This window comes from Hyperoodon ampullatus (assembly GCF_949752795.1).
Source record: "Hyperoodon ampullatus genome assembly, chromosome: 4".
NCBI classification, from domain to species: domain Eukaryota; kingdom Metazoa; phylum Chordata; class Mammalia; order Artiodactyla; family Ziphiidae; genus Hyperoodon; species Hyperoodon ampullatus.
The window spans coordinates 59,213,368-59,228,933 of NC_136917.1; the positions used below are offsets into that span (position 1 = coordinate 59,213,368).

General features: G+C 48.5%; 1 protein-coding gene across 1 annotated transcript in view; it reads right to left on the reverse strand.

Annotated features, from left to right (window-relative positions):
* Positions 1-1,621: 1,621 nt before the first annotated feature.
* The window catches only part of CTNNA1 (catenin alpha 1), a 347,088-nt gene continuing 333,143 nt past the window's right edge, over positions 1,622-15,566 (reverse strand). Inside the window, exons 13-19 of the mRNA XM_079701645.1 lie at positions 13,481-13,681; positions 12,768-12,919; positions 7,849-7,959; positions 5,841-6,022; positions 5,579-5,684; positions 3,868-4,002; positions 1,622-2,807 (exon numbers count right to left, since the gene is read on the reverse strand). Of these exons, the coding sequence (XP_079557771.1) occupies positions 2,520-2,807; positions 3,868-4,002; positions 5,579-5,684; positions 5,841-6,022; positions 7,849-7,959; positions 12,768-12,919; positions 13,481-13,681 (1,175 nt within the window). The 3' untranslated portion in view covers positions 1,622-2,519. The remainder of the gene's footprint in view (positions 2,808-3,867; positions 4,003-5,578; positions 5,685-5,840; positions 6,023-7,848; positions 7,960-12,767; positions 12,920-13,480; positions 13,682-15,566) is intronic.

Genomic DNA, 15,566 nt, shown 5'->3' on the forward strand with positions numbered 1-15,566 from the left:
AGGGGTCTCTGGGGAAAGTGGAACCACAAGTGTAAAGGACAAATGACAAAGATTGGTGAGAGGAAAGGCCAGAGACAACAAGAGGCCATACCTGTCATTTAGGACTCTGGCTTCTAGAACGTGGAAGCCACTGAAAGGTTTGAGCTAAAAGAATGACATGCTCTGACTTTTGTATATAGGGGTTACTGTGACTGCCGTGGGAGCCGGACCATCAGGGAAGCCTGGCAGGGGGTAGGCTACTGCAGTGGTCTGCGTACAGACATGGGAGCCACCTCCTGGCATGTGCCCTCCAACCGTGGACCAGGGGTGGTCTGTGTCACCAATAGAATACTGAAGGGATGATGTATTGCTTTTGAGATCAGGTTTTTATAAAACACTAGCTTCCATCTGGTTGCCATTCTCTCAGATCATTCACTCTGGGGGGAGGCAGCTGCCATGGGAAGGCCCACCTGGCACGAACCGAAGCCTTCTGCCCACCTGCCACGTGAAAGAGCCTGGAAGTGGACCCTCCAGCTCACAAGCCTCCAGAGACTGCAGCCTCATAAGAGACCCTGAGTCAGAACCTCCCACTAAGCTGCCCCTGGATTCCTGACCTTCAGCAACTGTGAGGTGATATTTGTTGTCTTAGCTGCTAAGTTTTAGGGCAGTTTGTTACACACTAATAGAAATTAATGCAGTGATGAAGGCTTAGACCAGGTGATGGCAAGTGGAACTGGTGAGAAATAATTGGACCTAGCATGTATTTCAAAGGGAAGAATTTGGACAGGTCCAGTTTGAGATACTTACGAAGACATTCAAGTGGAGAATGAGGAAGCACGCAGTTATAAAAGTCTAGTTCTGGGAGAAGTTGGCATTGGACGGTATTTAAAGTCAGGAGTCTGGCTAAGATCAGGAGTGAGCAGAAACAGAGAAGAGAAGAGGCCCAGGGGCTGAGCCCTGGGACAGCGCAACTTAGAACAACTAGGAAGAGGAGGAGAAGGAGTGCCCAGTAAGGAAGACAGGAAATGAGGGCGAGGTGCTCTGGAGGACAGGGGAGGAGCTGTCAGGAGGGAGGGCCTGTTCACCTGGGCCGCTGATAGGGTGAGGCAGTAAGATGGAATGGAGGATGGTGACAGGATGGTGGGGCAGAGAGCTGACTGGATGGCAGGGAAGGAAGTGAGGAAGAGGAGACATGGGCTACACACATTTCTTTAGGGAGTTTTGCTTAACTGGGGATGTTGGCTAGGAAAGGACATGGGGTTGAGGAGGCTGGTTATCTCTAAGGCAGCCATTACCATGGTATGGTTGCAAACTGATGGGGATGATTCAGCAGAGAGGGGGTGACATCCAGGGAGATGTCAAGGATGCCTCCGAGATTCTGACCTGCACCTTGAAGCACGGACATGTGAATTCCCGTTGTGGGCATGGCCCTCCCTGCTGGGCTGGCATGGAAGCTGCAAGGAGGTGCGGCCCTCAGCCTAGAGCCATAGGCATGGTCTCCTCACTGGGCAGTACCATCCAGGGAATGAGGGACAGCGGGGGTGCCCAGAGCACTGCAGATGCTGCAGGCAAATCCAGGAGATGTTTAATGTAAACTTCGACTCCACTGGAAGGCAAAGAAAAGGACCCTGGCCCCTTAGACTTAGTTTCATTTTGGACTTTATTGGGAAAAGTTAGTGTAAAAAACATTCAAATTCATAAAATTTAAATAAGAAAGTAAAATTATACCTTGTAGCTATAGTTATCACAAATAAGGTAAGTCTAAATTACTGCCTAAGCAAACACTATTTTGTCAGGCTTCTCTCATAAGCCCAAGGCAGGAAACACTGCAATTATTAGAAGTGAGCCCAATGATGAATTTGCATTTGAAGCTGAAGAAAGGGGAAAAAGCATGTTCTGATGACAGCATCACAACATTCTAGCCTGAAAAAAGCAACTTTATTAATGTCCTGCAGCAGAGTACATTAGTTATTGTAACCATGCATTAAAATTCTCATGTCATAAAGAGAGTAATCAGTTTTCTTCATGATACATTTATGTTTGACTCAGTTTCATGTGGTTTGTCCCTCTGAAGACCTTTCTGGGAATGTTCCTTTTTCCAGGGCCTCCTAAGATGCCAGGTTGCTTATTACTCTGGGTCATCTTTGGTCATTTAATACCAGCCAAACTGCCGGAACCGGTGGAAGCCCTCTCTGTGAACCAGGGTGAGTCAGACCCCCTTCTCTCAAACCCTACAGCTGCCACCACTAGGAGGACAGGCATTTCAACTTGGTCAACAGTGTTACTAAGAAGTTAATGTGGCATTCTCTTTGGTTATGGAATTTTTACGCTTATAAAAAAATATAGCTAAGATACATGCTTCTGAATTCTAAAAGTACTTTTGACTGACTTAAACACAAGTGTGTCTTTGCAAAATTCACCAGCTTGGCCAGGTCTGAAATCTATTTTCCTATGGAATCTAACATCAGTGTTCTATTTAGCAAATATACGAGTGAAGAACAGTGACAGATCTTTAGAAGCCCTGAGGGCTGGGGGCAGCCTTAGATGCTGTCCATGGCTTTGAACTCACTGAGGGCCTGCACAGGGTTCACATGCTTCTTCTGAGATGCCCTCTTAATCTTGGTCTGTGTCTCATCCTGTTTCTCTCTCTTCACCAAGGGCTTTTTCTCAGGCGCCTTCATCTTCCATGACACAGCAGGGAGGTTAAGGGAAGCCATCCCCTGAGACTTCTGGTATTTGGTGGAGGCCACGTAGGACGCCTTCACTGTCTGCACCACAGCGTTCATCAAGTTCTTAGCGGCTTGGATCAGGGACATGGCACTGTCCACCTAAGAGGCAGACAGGGAGGTAAGGAGCACAGGCCTGACCTCCAACCCCACATGTACCCAGGGGGCCTGGGTCTAGGTACCGGAGGGCCTGGACCCTCCGGTCCAGCTGGAGGCTGTCAGTCCCTGGCGGGGGAGTCCCCACTCCTCCTGGACCAGGACAGGGCGGGGCAGCAGCCCTGCCTCTGATTGGCTCTCCCAATGACTGGGTGCTCTTATCCAAATACCCTGAAAATGCCTGTGTTTCAGGTCTTTTGAAGAAGGGAGGAATGATAAAAACCTAACGTACCATTACCTTACCTGCCCCCACCCCTCAACAAGTTTTCATTCACTCAGGTTGGGGGAGGATCTGCCGAAATCTTTTGAGTGATGGCAGAGCTATAACCATAAGCACCGAGAACAGCCATGGATGGCCATGGTGCAGGGGGAGGTGGCAATGTCAGCCTCCTAGACAGAGAACCACCCCCCCGCAGTGCTTTCAGTAATGACCCAGGGAGTCTCCTCTCTCATTCAGAGAATATAGATAATTGCTCCCCAGAGACAGGGGCATTTATGTTGTAGCAGGTAAGCAAATGGTATGAGTATGTCCAACATACCAAGTCTTCTTTGAAAGGAAATTCTGTGGGGTTTAGCAGAAGCCACAGGGCTTCAGTGGAGCGAGATGTCCTCTTTCCCCTGCCCAAGGTGACAAGGGGTCCAGAACTGTGCCATGGTAAACAGACAAGGGAAGAGATACTACTTGGGAACTCTGAGAGTGGAGGGGATTTGAGAAAGCCTATATGTCATCTCTGCAATTTCTGAACAGGCTCAGTTCTCTCTGGGGGAGGAAAAGCGATGAAGACAAAAATACTTTTACCTATAGAGTGGTCAACAAAGGGGAAGAGGCAAGCACTGTAAGAGCTCCTAGCTGTCACCAACCATGCTAAGCAGAGCTGCAGTTCTGCAGGAAGTAGCCAGTGTGCAGCCCTTGGCCTCTGAGGACCAAGAGGAAACTTCCAGTTTTTCCACAGCACACTTCCTAGCACGTTCCCACTGACCAGCTCTCTTCACAGATGGAACTTACCCCGGAGACGACCAGCTCCCCACCGAGATTCTGCACCTCAGCCTTGACTTTGCTGCAGATGTTGAGCTGGTGGCAGTAGAGGGCGATGCGCTGCAGGTAGGCCAGCAGGTCCTGCTTGCAGGCTGAGTCTGGGCACTGATGGGAGAGCGGAATTAGCACCAAGCACTCTGAGCCCGGCCCAAACACACCCACCCCCACAGATATTTCTGAAAGGCTCAGTGTGCCACCAGCTCTTCACTCCTTGCTTAAGCGAAGGGCAAGAGAGGAGTTACCCAATTACCTGGGGCCATCATCGCCCTAGGCTGCTCTCTGCTGCAGCCCCTGCCCCTAGCCCCTAAAGGTGAAAAATAGCCTCAGCAAGCGAGAGTCTGGTTCTGGAGAAAAGTGAGAGTGCTGTGAACTAGGCGATAACCATCCAAATAGCTCTTCTGCTCAAAGGGACTTCATCTGCTCAGTTATGATGCATTCTGTAAACACCTGATGAAAGGAGAGTCATTTTAGGCAAAGATGGAGAACGGGTGAGTCAACCAAAGCAAGAAGAGCACGTGGGAGCCGTAGGGTCCCGACCAGTCACAGGGAAATGCCCGTCTTGCTGCCAAAGCTCAGGGCCAACTTCGGAGACTTCACCCAAAGGAGGAAGAGAGCACCTCTCTCAAGTGTTTATGCAAAAACATCCCTCCTGTGAGGCTGGGACGCAGACCACGCTGGAGATGTAGAATTTTATTCTAAGAAGCTGCTGAAGCATGGCAGAGCCAAACCTCATTTGCATTTTAAGATGATCATATAAGAAGACTGTGTTGGCAACTGTGTGGAGGCTGGCGTGCAGAGGAGAGGCCACAGTTGTGCAGGCGTGGGCCATGTGTGTCAGGACTCAGCTGGGGGCTGCTAAGAGGGAAGGACCAGATAGATGGTGTTGAGATTCGTGTGGCCAGTGGAAGCACCAGGGCTGAGTATCGGTTATTACATGAGGAGGGGAGTTGAGGATACTTCCCAATCTTTGGCTTGAGCAGTGAGAACCATTGTCACTTGTCCCACAACCCCAATGCAGGCTGAGCGTGTGGATACTTCAGGGAAAGGAGTGGGAAGGGTTTGTAACTACAGCTGATAATATCTTGGCGCATCAAGAGAAATATATTGTAAACTTTCCAGGAGGTAGGAACCACATTTTTTTGGACATATCAATACAGAGAATGAAGGGATGAAGGCTGGGTGATTGAGGACATAGATGTCTGTCCCCAGTTGGGCACGTCAGCCTTCCAAAAGCACTAGCCAAAAGGGCTCCTGATTCTCACATGAAATACTGCAATACTTCCACAAGAAGAGGCTCTTATACACCTAGTTTCAGTGTATTAGGGCTTGCAGAATTAGCTCCTGCCCAGAGCTGACATCCTGAAGAGATCTGAGAGATAATAAACAACAGTAAAGGCTGGTTTTAGCTGTCGACCAAGGGAAGATTTCAGGACATACACACCTGCTCCAGAGATGTGCTTCAATGCAAACTGGGCCTGCCTTATAAAACTTGGCAAAGAAGAAACAGGAATACAGAAATCCTTAAAACTCTATGCTGATGTTAGTCAAGCAGGTTGACGAGTTAAGAACAATTTTTGAGATGGGAAAAGTGCTGTGTCTCATGAAAAACACTGTTATCACCGCTAGGCTGCCAGAGTCCCAGGATGAACTTCAAGGCCCATGTGGCAAGTCTGTCACTTACATGGTCTGCAATGGTACGGCCAAGCTTATCCATCCGGGATCCCGCCTCAGCAATTTTCTTGGCGGCACTGATCACATCTGATGTGTTTTTGAGCGGTCCTTTACCTCTGAAAAAAGGGAACAAGAATGATCGTAACTGAAGCCCTCGTAGATGGAGATGAACAGAAAAGTGTGTACAGAGCAGCACGTCCTGCCTGTGTGACGTGACCTGCAGGGAGGGGGGCAGCCCTCTGTGTAGCAGGTTGGGGCCGGGCACTGCTCACCGAGTAAAGTCTGTCATCTCCATCATGATCATGCACATCTGCTTGGCCAGCACGATGATGTCATTACCACTGTCGTCCCACTTGGACACTTCGGCATCCAGCTTGCTCTTTTCTTCCTGGAAGCTGGCCACCTGTTCCGCAATCTTTGCTTTTTGCTCCTGGGGAAGCTGAGCCATGATCGCCTAAAATCAGAAGCCCAGGAAGCTCTTACATAAAGAGAATATGAAGTTCTCACAGTGCATTAGCTAAGAATATTTCCACCAAGCAATCTATGACACAGGTAGGCTAATGCTTTAATAGGTTTCATTTTGCCTGAAGAGCCATTTTGCACCGAAGTTTACAGCAGCCTGAATTCCCGACCCACTTTCAAGAACAAGTTTTAGGGTGGAGAAAAACAGGGTATGAGGGGTTGAAGGCCAATGCAGAAGCTTCATGATCACGCCTGCACAGGGACAGAATCAGCTTAATTCTTTAAAAGTTTCATCCTCTGAAATGAAGTCAGGCAGAGAAAGACAAATACCATATGCTATCACTCATATGTGGAATCTATTGATAATTTAAAAGAAAAGATACAAATGAACTTATTTACAAAATAGAAACAGACTTACAGATATCAAAAACAAACTTATGGTTACCAAAGGGGAAACGTGTGGGGGACCGGGGGATAAATCAGGAGCTTGGGATGAACATACACACACTACCACATATATATCTCTTATGAGAGATAACCAACAAGGAACTACTGTATAGCACAGGGAACTCTACTCAATATTCTATGATGACCTATATGAGAAAAGAATCTAAAAAAGAATGTATAACTGAATCACTTTGCTGATACCTGAAACTAACAACATTGTAAATCAACTATACTCCAATAAAATTAAAATATTAAAAAAAATAAACTTCATTTGAACCTTAAAAAAAAAGTTTCATCCTCTGCCTCCTGCCATGGGGAGAGGAGATGAGGGAGGGGCTAATACATGGAGTCCTTTCTGTGGCAGGCCCAGTGGCTGTAATACATCTCTAATTTTTCAAGGTGACCCAGAAGTAGTTTTAGAATGTGAATTTTTTTTTTTTTTTTTTTTTTGTGGTACGCAGGCCTCTCACTGTTGTGGCCTCTCCTGTTGCAGAGCACAGGCTCCAGACGCACAGGCTCAGCGGCCATGGCTCACGGGCCCAGCCGCTCTGCGGCATGTGGGATCTTCCCGGACCGGGGCACCAACCCACGTCCCCTGCATCAGCAGGCGGACTCTCAACCACTGCACCACCAGGGAAGCCCTAGAATGTGAATTTTAAAGAAGGCAAGTAGGCAGGCAGAAGAGAACCTGCTGCGGAGTACACTTTTTAGGTACTTGAGACGGCATTTAAACCTTATCACCGCAGGACCTGGAAGCCTGTTGCCCACCTCAAGTCACAGACTCAGGGCCTTGGGCTCCTCTCCACTCAGCTTCCCAAAATGCTTAGGACTGAGTGGGGCTTAAAGCAGGGATGTACCCGCTGTTCAAAATATCTTCTAAGGGGTGAAAAAAGACTCCTTAGTAATATTTCTTGGCATCCTCCCAAAAACATAAATGCAGTTGATTGAAGATTTAATGACTTAAATGATTGCAATGGCTCTGATTTTCTTGAATGTACCACTGTTATTTTTTTTAACCCATGAATAATTAAATAGTTCATGCCCATGGTATCATTGAGATAGGCAAAGACAGCAATCTTTTTTGAATTTCACTGTCCTATTAACAAACATTGCATTGACTAGATCCTAGGGCTTTCCTGACTCAGGGCTCTTCACAAACCAAAGCTTCAGGGCACAGCTGAGAAGACGTTTTGGATGAACCTACAATTGACTAGCAGGTGCCACAACTTAGGATAACTTCGGTCCTACTGCCAGAGAAAACGAGAGGAAAAATGGTGTTCTCAATAATGAGAGTGTTTTCCTGGAAAAGAAAAAGCCAAGAACAGAGAGGGACAGGGAGGGTCTGCAGGACAAGTTAAACTTGGTCCTTACCCGGGCACTCTGGCCAGCTATCAGCTGATCATCTTCTGTCTGGACGCTTGTCCTGCTTCTGACATCGAAGTCTTCCGTCTCGAAGTCCGAGTCATCCAGCTCCTCAGGGGTCTGCCACCGAGACAGAAATCACAAGTCAAACACAAACCTCGGCCTCCAGCTTACCCAGGCCTCTGGGCCCACAGCCTGATGTACAGACATCCAGAATTTTCTGCAGTATTTCAAACAGTCGTGAGGAATAAAGTTAAAATCGCTCAATATTTGTCTGAGACTCTGCTTTAGCTCATGCACGTGCCAGGCAGCCCGTTCAACAAACAGCAAGCAAAGGCACCACACTAGCACTTCCCAAAAGACACAGGTCCTTTATGGGGATGAGGGTTTCAGTTTCTACCAATGAGTCGACACTCTTTGCTTGACAAAGGTTTTCACTTCTTAACGTACTTCTCCAACACCTGCATCTTAAGACAAAGGTGAGAGTTGTCCTGGGTGGAAAAGGTACTGTATTAAAAATAGCAGTTTCATACAACATTAAGCAGATTCTTATAACTTTCCCATTTTATGACAAGAAGAAAATTAAATGAATTAACTAATACTGGGACTTCTCTTAGGGTACCAAAGGCTGATTTGAGAGGTAAAAACAGGCAATGTATTTTTATGTACTTACTTTTATTAAAGAGAGAATATGGCAGATGAGGTCTGAATAAATACCAAAGGGACCGATTACTGGTCCTACCTCTTTGCTTTAATTATAAAATAAAATTCTTATTTTGTACACTCTCCAGCCTCTCATGATTAGCTGCTGACTTGAAACATAATGTCATCTTCTGGAAGTTATCAGCAACAGGGCAGCAGGCAGAACAGCTGGGGTTGGCTCTTAGCCCAGCCGGCCGGCCTGTGACAGGAGGGCAGTGAGGCAAGTCCCTCATCTGCACCAGGACCTAATCCAAGCCCAGCCCAAGGATTTCCTGTGAGGAAGCATCCAAAACTGCCCAGAGTATGTTGGGTTTGTACAGGTGCAAAGGCCAGGCCTGCCCCTCCATGAGGAGGTGAGGACAGCCAGGGTCACTCGAGGAACCAGTTGAGTCCCATGGCAATGCAAGATCCTGGAGTCTTGCTGCCATTCGCCATTTTAATCCTGAGGTCACAGGCACTTGAGCCTCAGTCTGTGGAGGAGCTTTGTCAAAGGGGTGCCCTCCTAACAGGATCTCCACTTCCCCACCTTCCTCGATAGCTCATCACAGACCCAAGAACTGTTCTTGCCAAGAAAACCAAATATCTCCTATTCATTCATTCATTCACTGAATATTTGTGTGCCAAGCACTGTTCTAGGCGCTAAAGGTACAAAATGACAGACAAAAATCCCTGCTCTCACATATATTCTGATGGGAAAAATGACAAAAGTGAATCACATGACCTATTAGAAAGTGATCAGTGCTATAAGTAAGCAGTAGAGGAGGACTATAATTTTATATCGTTGGTCAGGAAAGGTCTCATGAGAAGGTGACATTGGAGCACAGACCTGAAGGCAATGAAGGTGGGAGCACAGGAGGTACCTGGGGGAGGAGTGTTCCGGCAGGACGGAGTCACCAACAGAAAGGCCTGGGGAACTGGATGAATAGCAAGGCCACAGTAGGGGCTCAGCTCACTGCCCTTACGGCACAGTGTCAGCTGAAGCCCTGGGAGCAAAGGCAGGGGAGCAGTAGGAGATGAGGTCAGAGAGGTGACAGGTTCAGCTCCTCAAAGGCCTTGTGGGCCAGTGTAAGGACTGAGTGACATGGCAGCCTTGGGAGAGTACTAAGCAGTAGATAACGTGATCTAATTGAAGCTTAAAAGGATCACCCTGGGAGCTCTGTGGATGAGACTGCAGGCACCTAGGAATGCAAATAGGGAGACTGGCTGAGAAGCAAGCAATTGCATGAATCCAGGTGAGAGATGCTGGTGGACCAGGGTAGGAACAGTGTTCAGAGCTTCTATTTATTGTGAAGGTAGATCCAACAGGATTTGTTGATAAATCAGATTCAGGGTTTGAGGCAAAAAGTGGAATCAAAGGTGAATCCAAGGTTCGGGCCTGAGCGAGTGGAAGACAGATTTGCCATCAACTTGATACAAGAAAACAGGGTGGAGAGAGATGAGGAGCTCACTTCGGGGAATAATAAGCTTGAGGTGCCTGTTAGACAAGTGAGAGGCAGTAGGCAAGGTGGCTAGATGAATGTGGACTGCAGAAGGGTCAACCTCTTGCTGTTTTCTCACGTCTTTATGCACCAGGGGAATGAGTACAGTCAGAAAAGAGAGGTGAAAAACTGCTACAGGGTGTACCAGTGGTAAGGGGCTGAGAAGATGAGGGATGAGGATAAACCAGCAAAGGAGACTGAGGAGGAGGGGGGCCAGGAGATTTTCTTATAACAGGAGAAATAATGGCATGTTTGTATGCTGGGGGGAAGGTGCTGGAGGAAGAGAGAATGGGACCCAGTGCAGGGGACGGGCTCAGCCAGGAGCAGATGTTCTAACTGCCTCAGGATCCTCAGTGCAACAGGCACTGAGACCAGACACGTAGGATGGGGCACAGATGGGGAGGTGAGCAGGAAGGTATGAAGTGCTCCCAGACCCTATGGCTGTGTGGGCGAGGCTGCATGGCATCAAGGGCCCCCTGACGGTCCTGGGTTCGGTGACCCCAGTCAGAGTGGCTGCACTTTTCTACACCATGCTCAGCAGCAGAAGGAATTTCACTAGGATTGTATTTTGCAAGGCAAATAAAAGGACAGGAAAGGGGGCAAAGGAGATTATACTGATGGACCAGACTCAAAGCTAGAAAAGGAGTGAGGCAAGGGCCTGAAGGGCTGAGTGAGGGTTGCAAGTGGGGAGGGCCAACCGGCTGAAGATCCTGATGGACTCAAAGGACTGTTGGGAGTCACAGCACCAGAGACAGTGAGCGGATGGAAGGCGGAAACCTGACACTGGGATGATGCAGATACTGGTAATGACAAGGACTGGGTAAGACTAGGCAAGTGAGGTTGAGGTTGGGGGATGATAAGACATCAAGAAACCGAGAGGCCTGGGGGTTGGAAGGATGATTCCTGAATTAAAATCAAGACAATAAGGGAGGAGTTAAACCACTGCTGCCGCAGACCTACTTTGCCCTTGCTCTGGGCCCTCCCAGCTGACCACACCCCGGGTTCTATCTCACAGAGCCTGCCAGGGCCTCTGTCATACTTACGCTCCAACACAGCAGTAAGTGCGCAAGAAACAGCTACTACATGCCAGGCCCTGAGCTGAACACGCTACCTCCATTTCATCCCATTAAAACCATCAACAACATCAGGTGAGTCTCAGAAAGATGAGGAAACTTGCTTAGAGTCACAGACGTGAAGAGGAATCCAAGCTGCCTGCCTGTTCCCAGGGTGTGGTTTCCCACAACCCGACCTGCTTCCACAGGCCCTGGAATGTGCAGGCATCCTGGAGTGTGCGCAGTACCAGCTCACTTAAAACCCCAAAGGCATTCATCTCAAACACCCAGTGACTCCTCATTATCATTTCTTCTATTCTCTAAGTGTCTGTCAGTATGCAAAGAACTTTGGAAAAATAGGGCTGTGTTTTACCACCACTGGTACACCTGACCCAGGGATCCCTTCACACCACTGAGATCTGGCTGCTGGGTTTTAACCTTGCATTCAACCGGGCTACGACTGCTGAGCATGGGTTGCTCTCTAGCACAGCAGCAGCCGTGAAGAAAGCAAAAAGGGTCCCCCAGCTCTCCCCCACACACCCCAGCATGTCCAGGTGACCTGGGCCTGCAGGGACAGCCATCAGCCAACCAGACCATCCCTGAATAGTTCTCTTTCCTCCTCACCCCAGAGAGAAACACAGTCTTGCCCAAGCATTTCTACACTGCATACAGAATGGGTCCAGCGTAATGCACCTGCCTCAGAAATGGCCTCTGTTTCCAGCTGAGGGGGTAAAAAGTGGGACAGAACCCCTGCCTACCTTGGGAGGTTTGACTAGCAACCCATGAAGGTGTAACTGAAACTCCCCTGACCCGACTGGATCGTCAGCATAGCAAAGCAGCTGTCTACTCAGCAGGCAGACCCTGCATTCCAACTGCTGGCTCTGTGGCTATGGCAGGGATGGCCCGAGCCTGGGGGAGGTCCAGGTGAGCCTGGGGGAGCTTGGCACAGGCTCTGCTCCAGCTTCCAGAGCTGTTCATGCTCAGAACAGCATGTGAGGGATCAACTGCTATGCAAAGGGCAGCTGTGAGTCCCAGCGCAGCACACTGGGGATGATCACAGAGGAGTCAGTAGTTTCTCAAAACCCCTTTGTGCATGCTAATCCACAGGGGGCCCTAGACATTGTCTCAGATGGTGAGAACTGCTGCTGCCTCAGACAGGATGGGTCACATGGGGCCCAGAGCAGGTGGCACTTCCATTCAGCTATGGTGAGAGGGCTCAACGCTTGGCCCTGAGCCCAGGAGTTGCCACAGCCCCTCATTCTCACCCTCAAAACCCTGGGGTTCTAGCATCCTGCCTGCCTGCCACCTTTGAGGCGAGGGGTGCTCCATGTAAAGAAGAGCTTCAACCTGCCTTAGGGAAATGCTCCCTTCTCTGAAATTAACTGATGAGCCTTTATTTTCTGTAGTTTCCCTCTAATTCAAATGGAAGCCTCATATTTGTGGCAATTGTTTAACTTGAAGTAAATCGTCAAGGCCAACTCATACTAGCTCCCCTTCTCAGCCCAAGTTTGGGCTCTAACTTGCAACTAAAAGTCATTTTAGACAACGTAATTAAATATATCTCATTCTAGCAGCTTTTAGATTCATGGTTTTAATATACTGCCACTCATCTGCTGAGTTCTAAAACGATGCATTGCTCAAGTTTAGCAAATGATAAGAAAGAAGCTGTTAAAACACCTGAAATGCAGTTACTCACCCTTATCATCAACACCGCTTTCCTGATGTCCCGGATGCCATCGTACACCAGGCGTGAGGCATCGATAAACTCATTCTCATCCATGGGCTGGGCGGGGTCCGAGCTGAGGGCTTCCACGGCCGCTTCCACTTGCTCGGTAAAACGTGGCATGACTGCGGAAGAAGAGAGCATGGCAGATCCTGCTGGCCCTGCAAACATCGTTGCTCTACCAGCCCTCCCTAAATCCCTCAGTTAGACACAAAGAGGAAGGGTGCATGATGAAGAGTCTCTGCTTCTACCCATGTGAGAAGTATTTATGGTTGAAATAAATCAAATGCTGTATTTTACAGACTCAAATCATCTTCTTTGTCTCTGGGCAGATTCTGCAACATAGGATTTACATCGTTGAGAACTGGGATTAACTTGAGGCCTTGCTAGAATGGGACCCTCCTTAATTTACTGTGTTCGTTGACAGGAGATATAACTCAGATGTTCATCTTAAAATAACTCCCATTATTAATTGTGGGACACACATAAAGAAATGTTTTTTTGAGGCCTTAGTGTGGCTGACCAACTTCTCACAAATATGACATACCTTCCAGAATTCTTGTCCCTAAGACCGATCTGAGTCCCAGCGTCCTACTTCCTAACCACAGGGCCTGCACTAACTGGATGGCCTGGCCACCAGGCCATCTGTGTGTGGGGAGCACAGGGAAGGGAGGCAGCCCCCGCACCTGTGTTGGAGAGGAGCTTGGTGGCTTCCAGCACCTTCTCTGTGTAGACCCCTGGCTCATAGTTGTCCATCTCTGAGGTGACCACGTGAATGACCCGAGCAGCTCGGCCTCGAATTGCACCAGCTGTGCGGTCCAGCCCATCCACATCTTTCTCTTGGAGAGCAATGACGCATTTATTCACATCTTCCAAAATGTGATTCTCTGAGGAACAAACAAAAAAAGCTGAATGAGGGAGGAGGCCTTCCACTAGAAGGGGCCAACTGTAAGTTGGCATCTACCATTCATCGACAGCTCACTCTGTGCCAGCTACGGTGCCAAGAGCTTTACACTTATCATTTCACTCAAGAGACCGGATTAGGGCTTCCCTCGTGGCACAGTGGTTGAGAGTCCACCTGCCGATGCAGGGGACACGGGTTCGTGCCCTGGTCCGGGAAGATCCCACATGCCGCGGAGCGGCTGGGCCCGTAAGCCATGGCCGCTGAGCCTGTGCATCCGGAGCCTGGGCTCCGCAACGGGAGAGGCCACAACAGTGAGAGGCCCGCGTACCACAAAAAAAAAAAAAAAAAGACCAGATTAACTGTCCCATAGAAACTCAACCTGCAATCGCCTCCAAGAATAACAATCTTTATTCCAGGTTTAAAAGAGAGAGACAGAGATGCCCATCTTTAAGGCACAGTTGTTTTAAGCCAGGCAGAAAATTCAAGATCACAGATCCTTAATAACTTCTCCTTCCCTTAAATGATTTCACTGGTTTTACATCCCAAACAAAGTCTAAATTAGAAGAAAAGGTTCACTGTAAGGTCTTATTCTCCCAGTTCCTTGCCCCTCCCTCCAGTAGATGCCGATGGTATTCAGACAAGCTACCAAGGTGCCAGGACAGCTCTGGAACAGAAGAAGGTCCTGGAAGGCAGGTTAAAGCCCCCTCTGGAGGGCGCTGAGGGACCGCCCCTGAGGCGAAACATTCAGTAAACCACTCATGGGATGCAGGTGGGCCTGTTGTAATATTTGAGGAAACCCTTGACTCCTGTTAAGCTGTCTAGTCATAGAGCTGGATTTGGAGGACCCACCAAAACTATTTTTTTCCTCAAAGCAAAAAGCTTGGCAGTGGGTATTGGAAACAAGAGTGAGGAGTCCACTTCAACCTCATCTATAATAGCAAAGTGGAAGCAACCAAAATGTCCAAGAGCAGAGTGGGTAATAAATTATGGGCACTATGCAGCCATTAAAATGGATGAGGTTGATATGTAGGGATCGACCCAGAATGGGAAAGGGAATGTGCTCACCACCAGGAGCTGCAGAGTCTATCAGCAGACAGCCCAAGTGACAGGGATGCCCATAATCCATGGGGTGGGTGGGTGAGTGAGCAACACAAAGCCTCCAGGTCATTGCCTGCCCATTTCCTTCCAGCTTGGAAAGGAGCTTTCAAGACACGTAAGAACTCTTAGAAGCAGTGTCTGTTAAAGACATGGTCACTTCCTTAAACCAAGAAAGTACCTGGCACAATAGGTGAAAGAGTAATGGTTCTGGTTTTTCTGGAAGAGACAGGACAATTAGGGCAAATGTAATCTGTTTAAGAAACACATCTGGGGCTTCCCTGGTGGCGCCATGGTTAAGAATCCGCCTGCCAATGAAGGGGACACGGGTTTGAGCCCTGGTCCGGGAAGATCCCACATGCTGCAGAGCAACTAAGCCCGTGCACCACAACTACTGAGCCTGTGCTCTAGAGCCCACGAGCCACAACTACTGAGCCCATGGGCCAAAACTACTGAAGCCCGCATGCCTAGAGTCCGTGCTCTGCAACGAGAGAAGCCACTGCAGTGAGAAGCCCGTGCACCGCGACGAAGAGTAGCCCCCCCTCACCGCAACTAGAGAAAAGCCCATATGCAGCAACGAAGACCCAACACAGCCAAAAATAAATAAATAAATTTTTGAAAGAAAGAAAGGAAAGGAAAGAGGAAGGAAAGGGAGGGGAGGGGAGGAAAAAGGAAAGAAACACACCTGGTCATTTCTTTGCCATCCCTGGTTACCTTATGCTTTGACCTGTCATTATCTAGACTGGTTCCTGATTTAATTCTCTTCCAAAGTC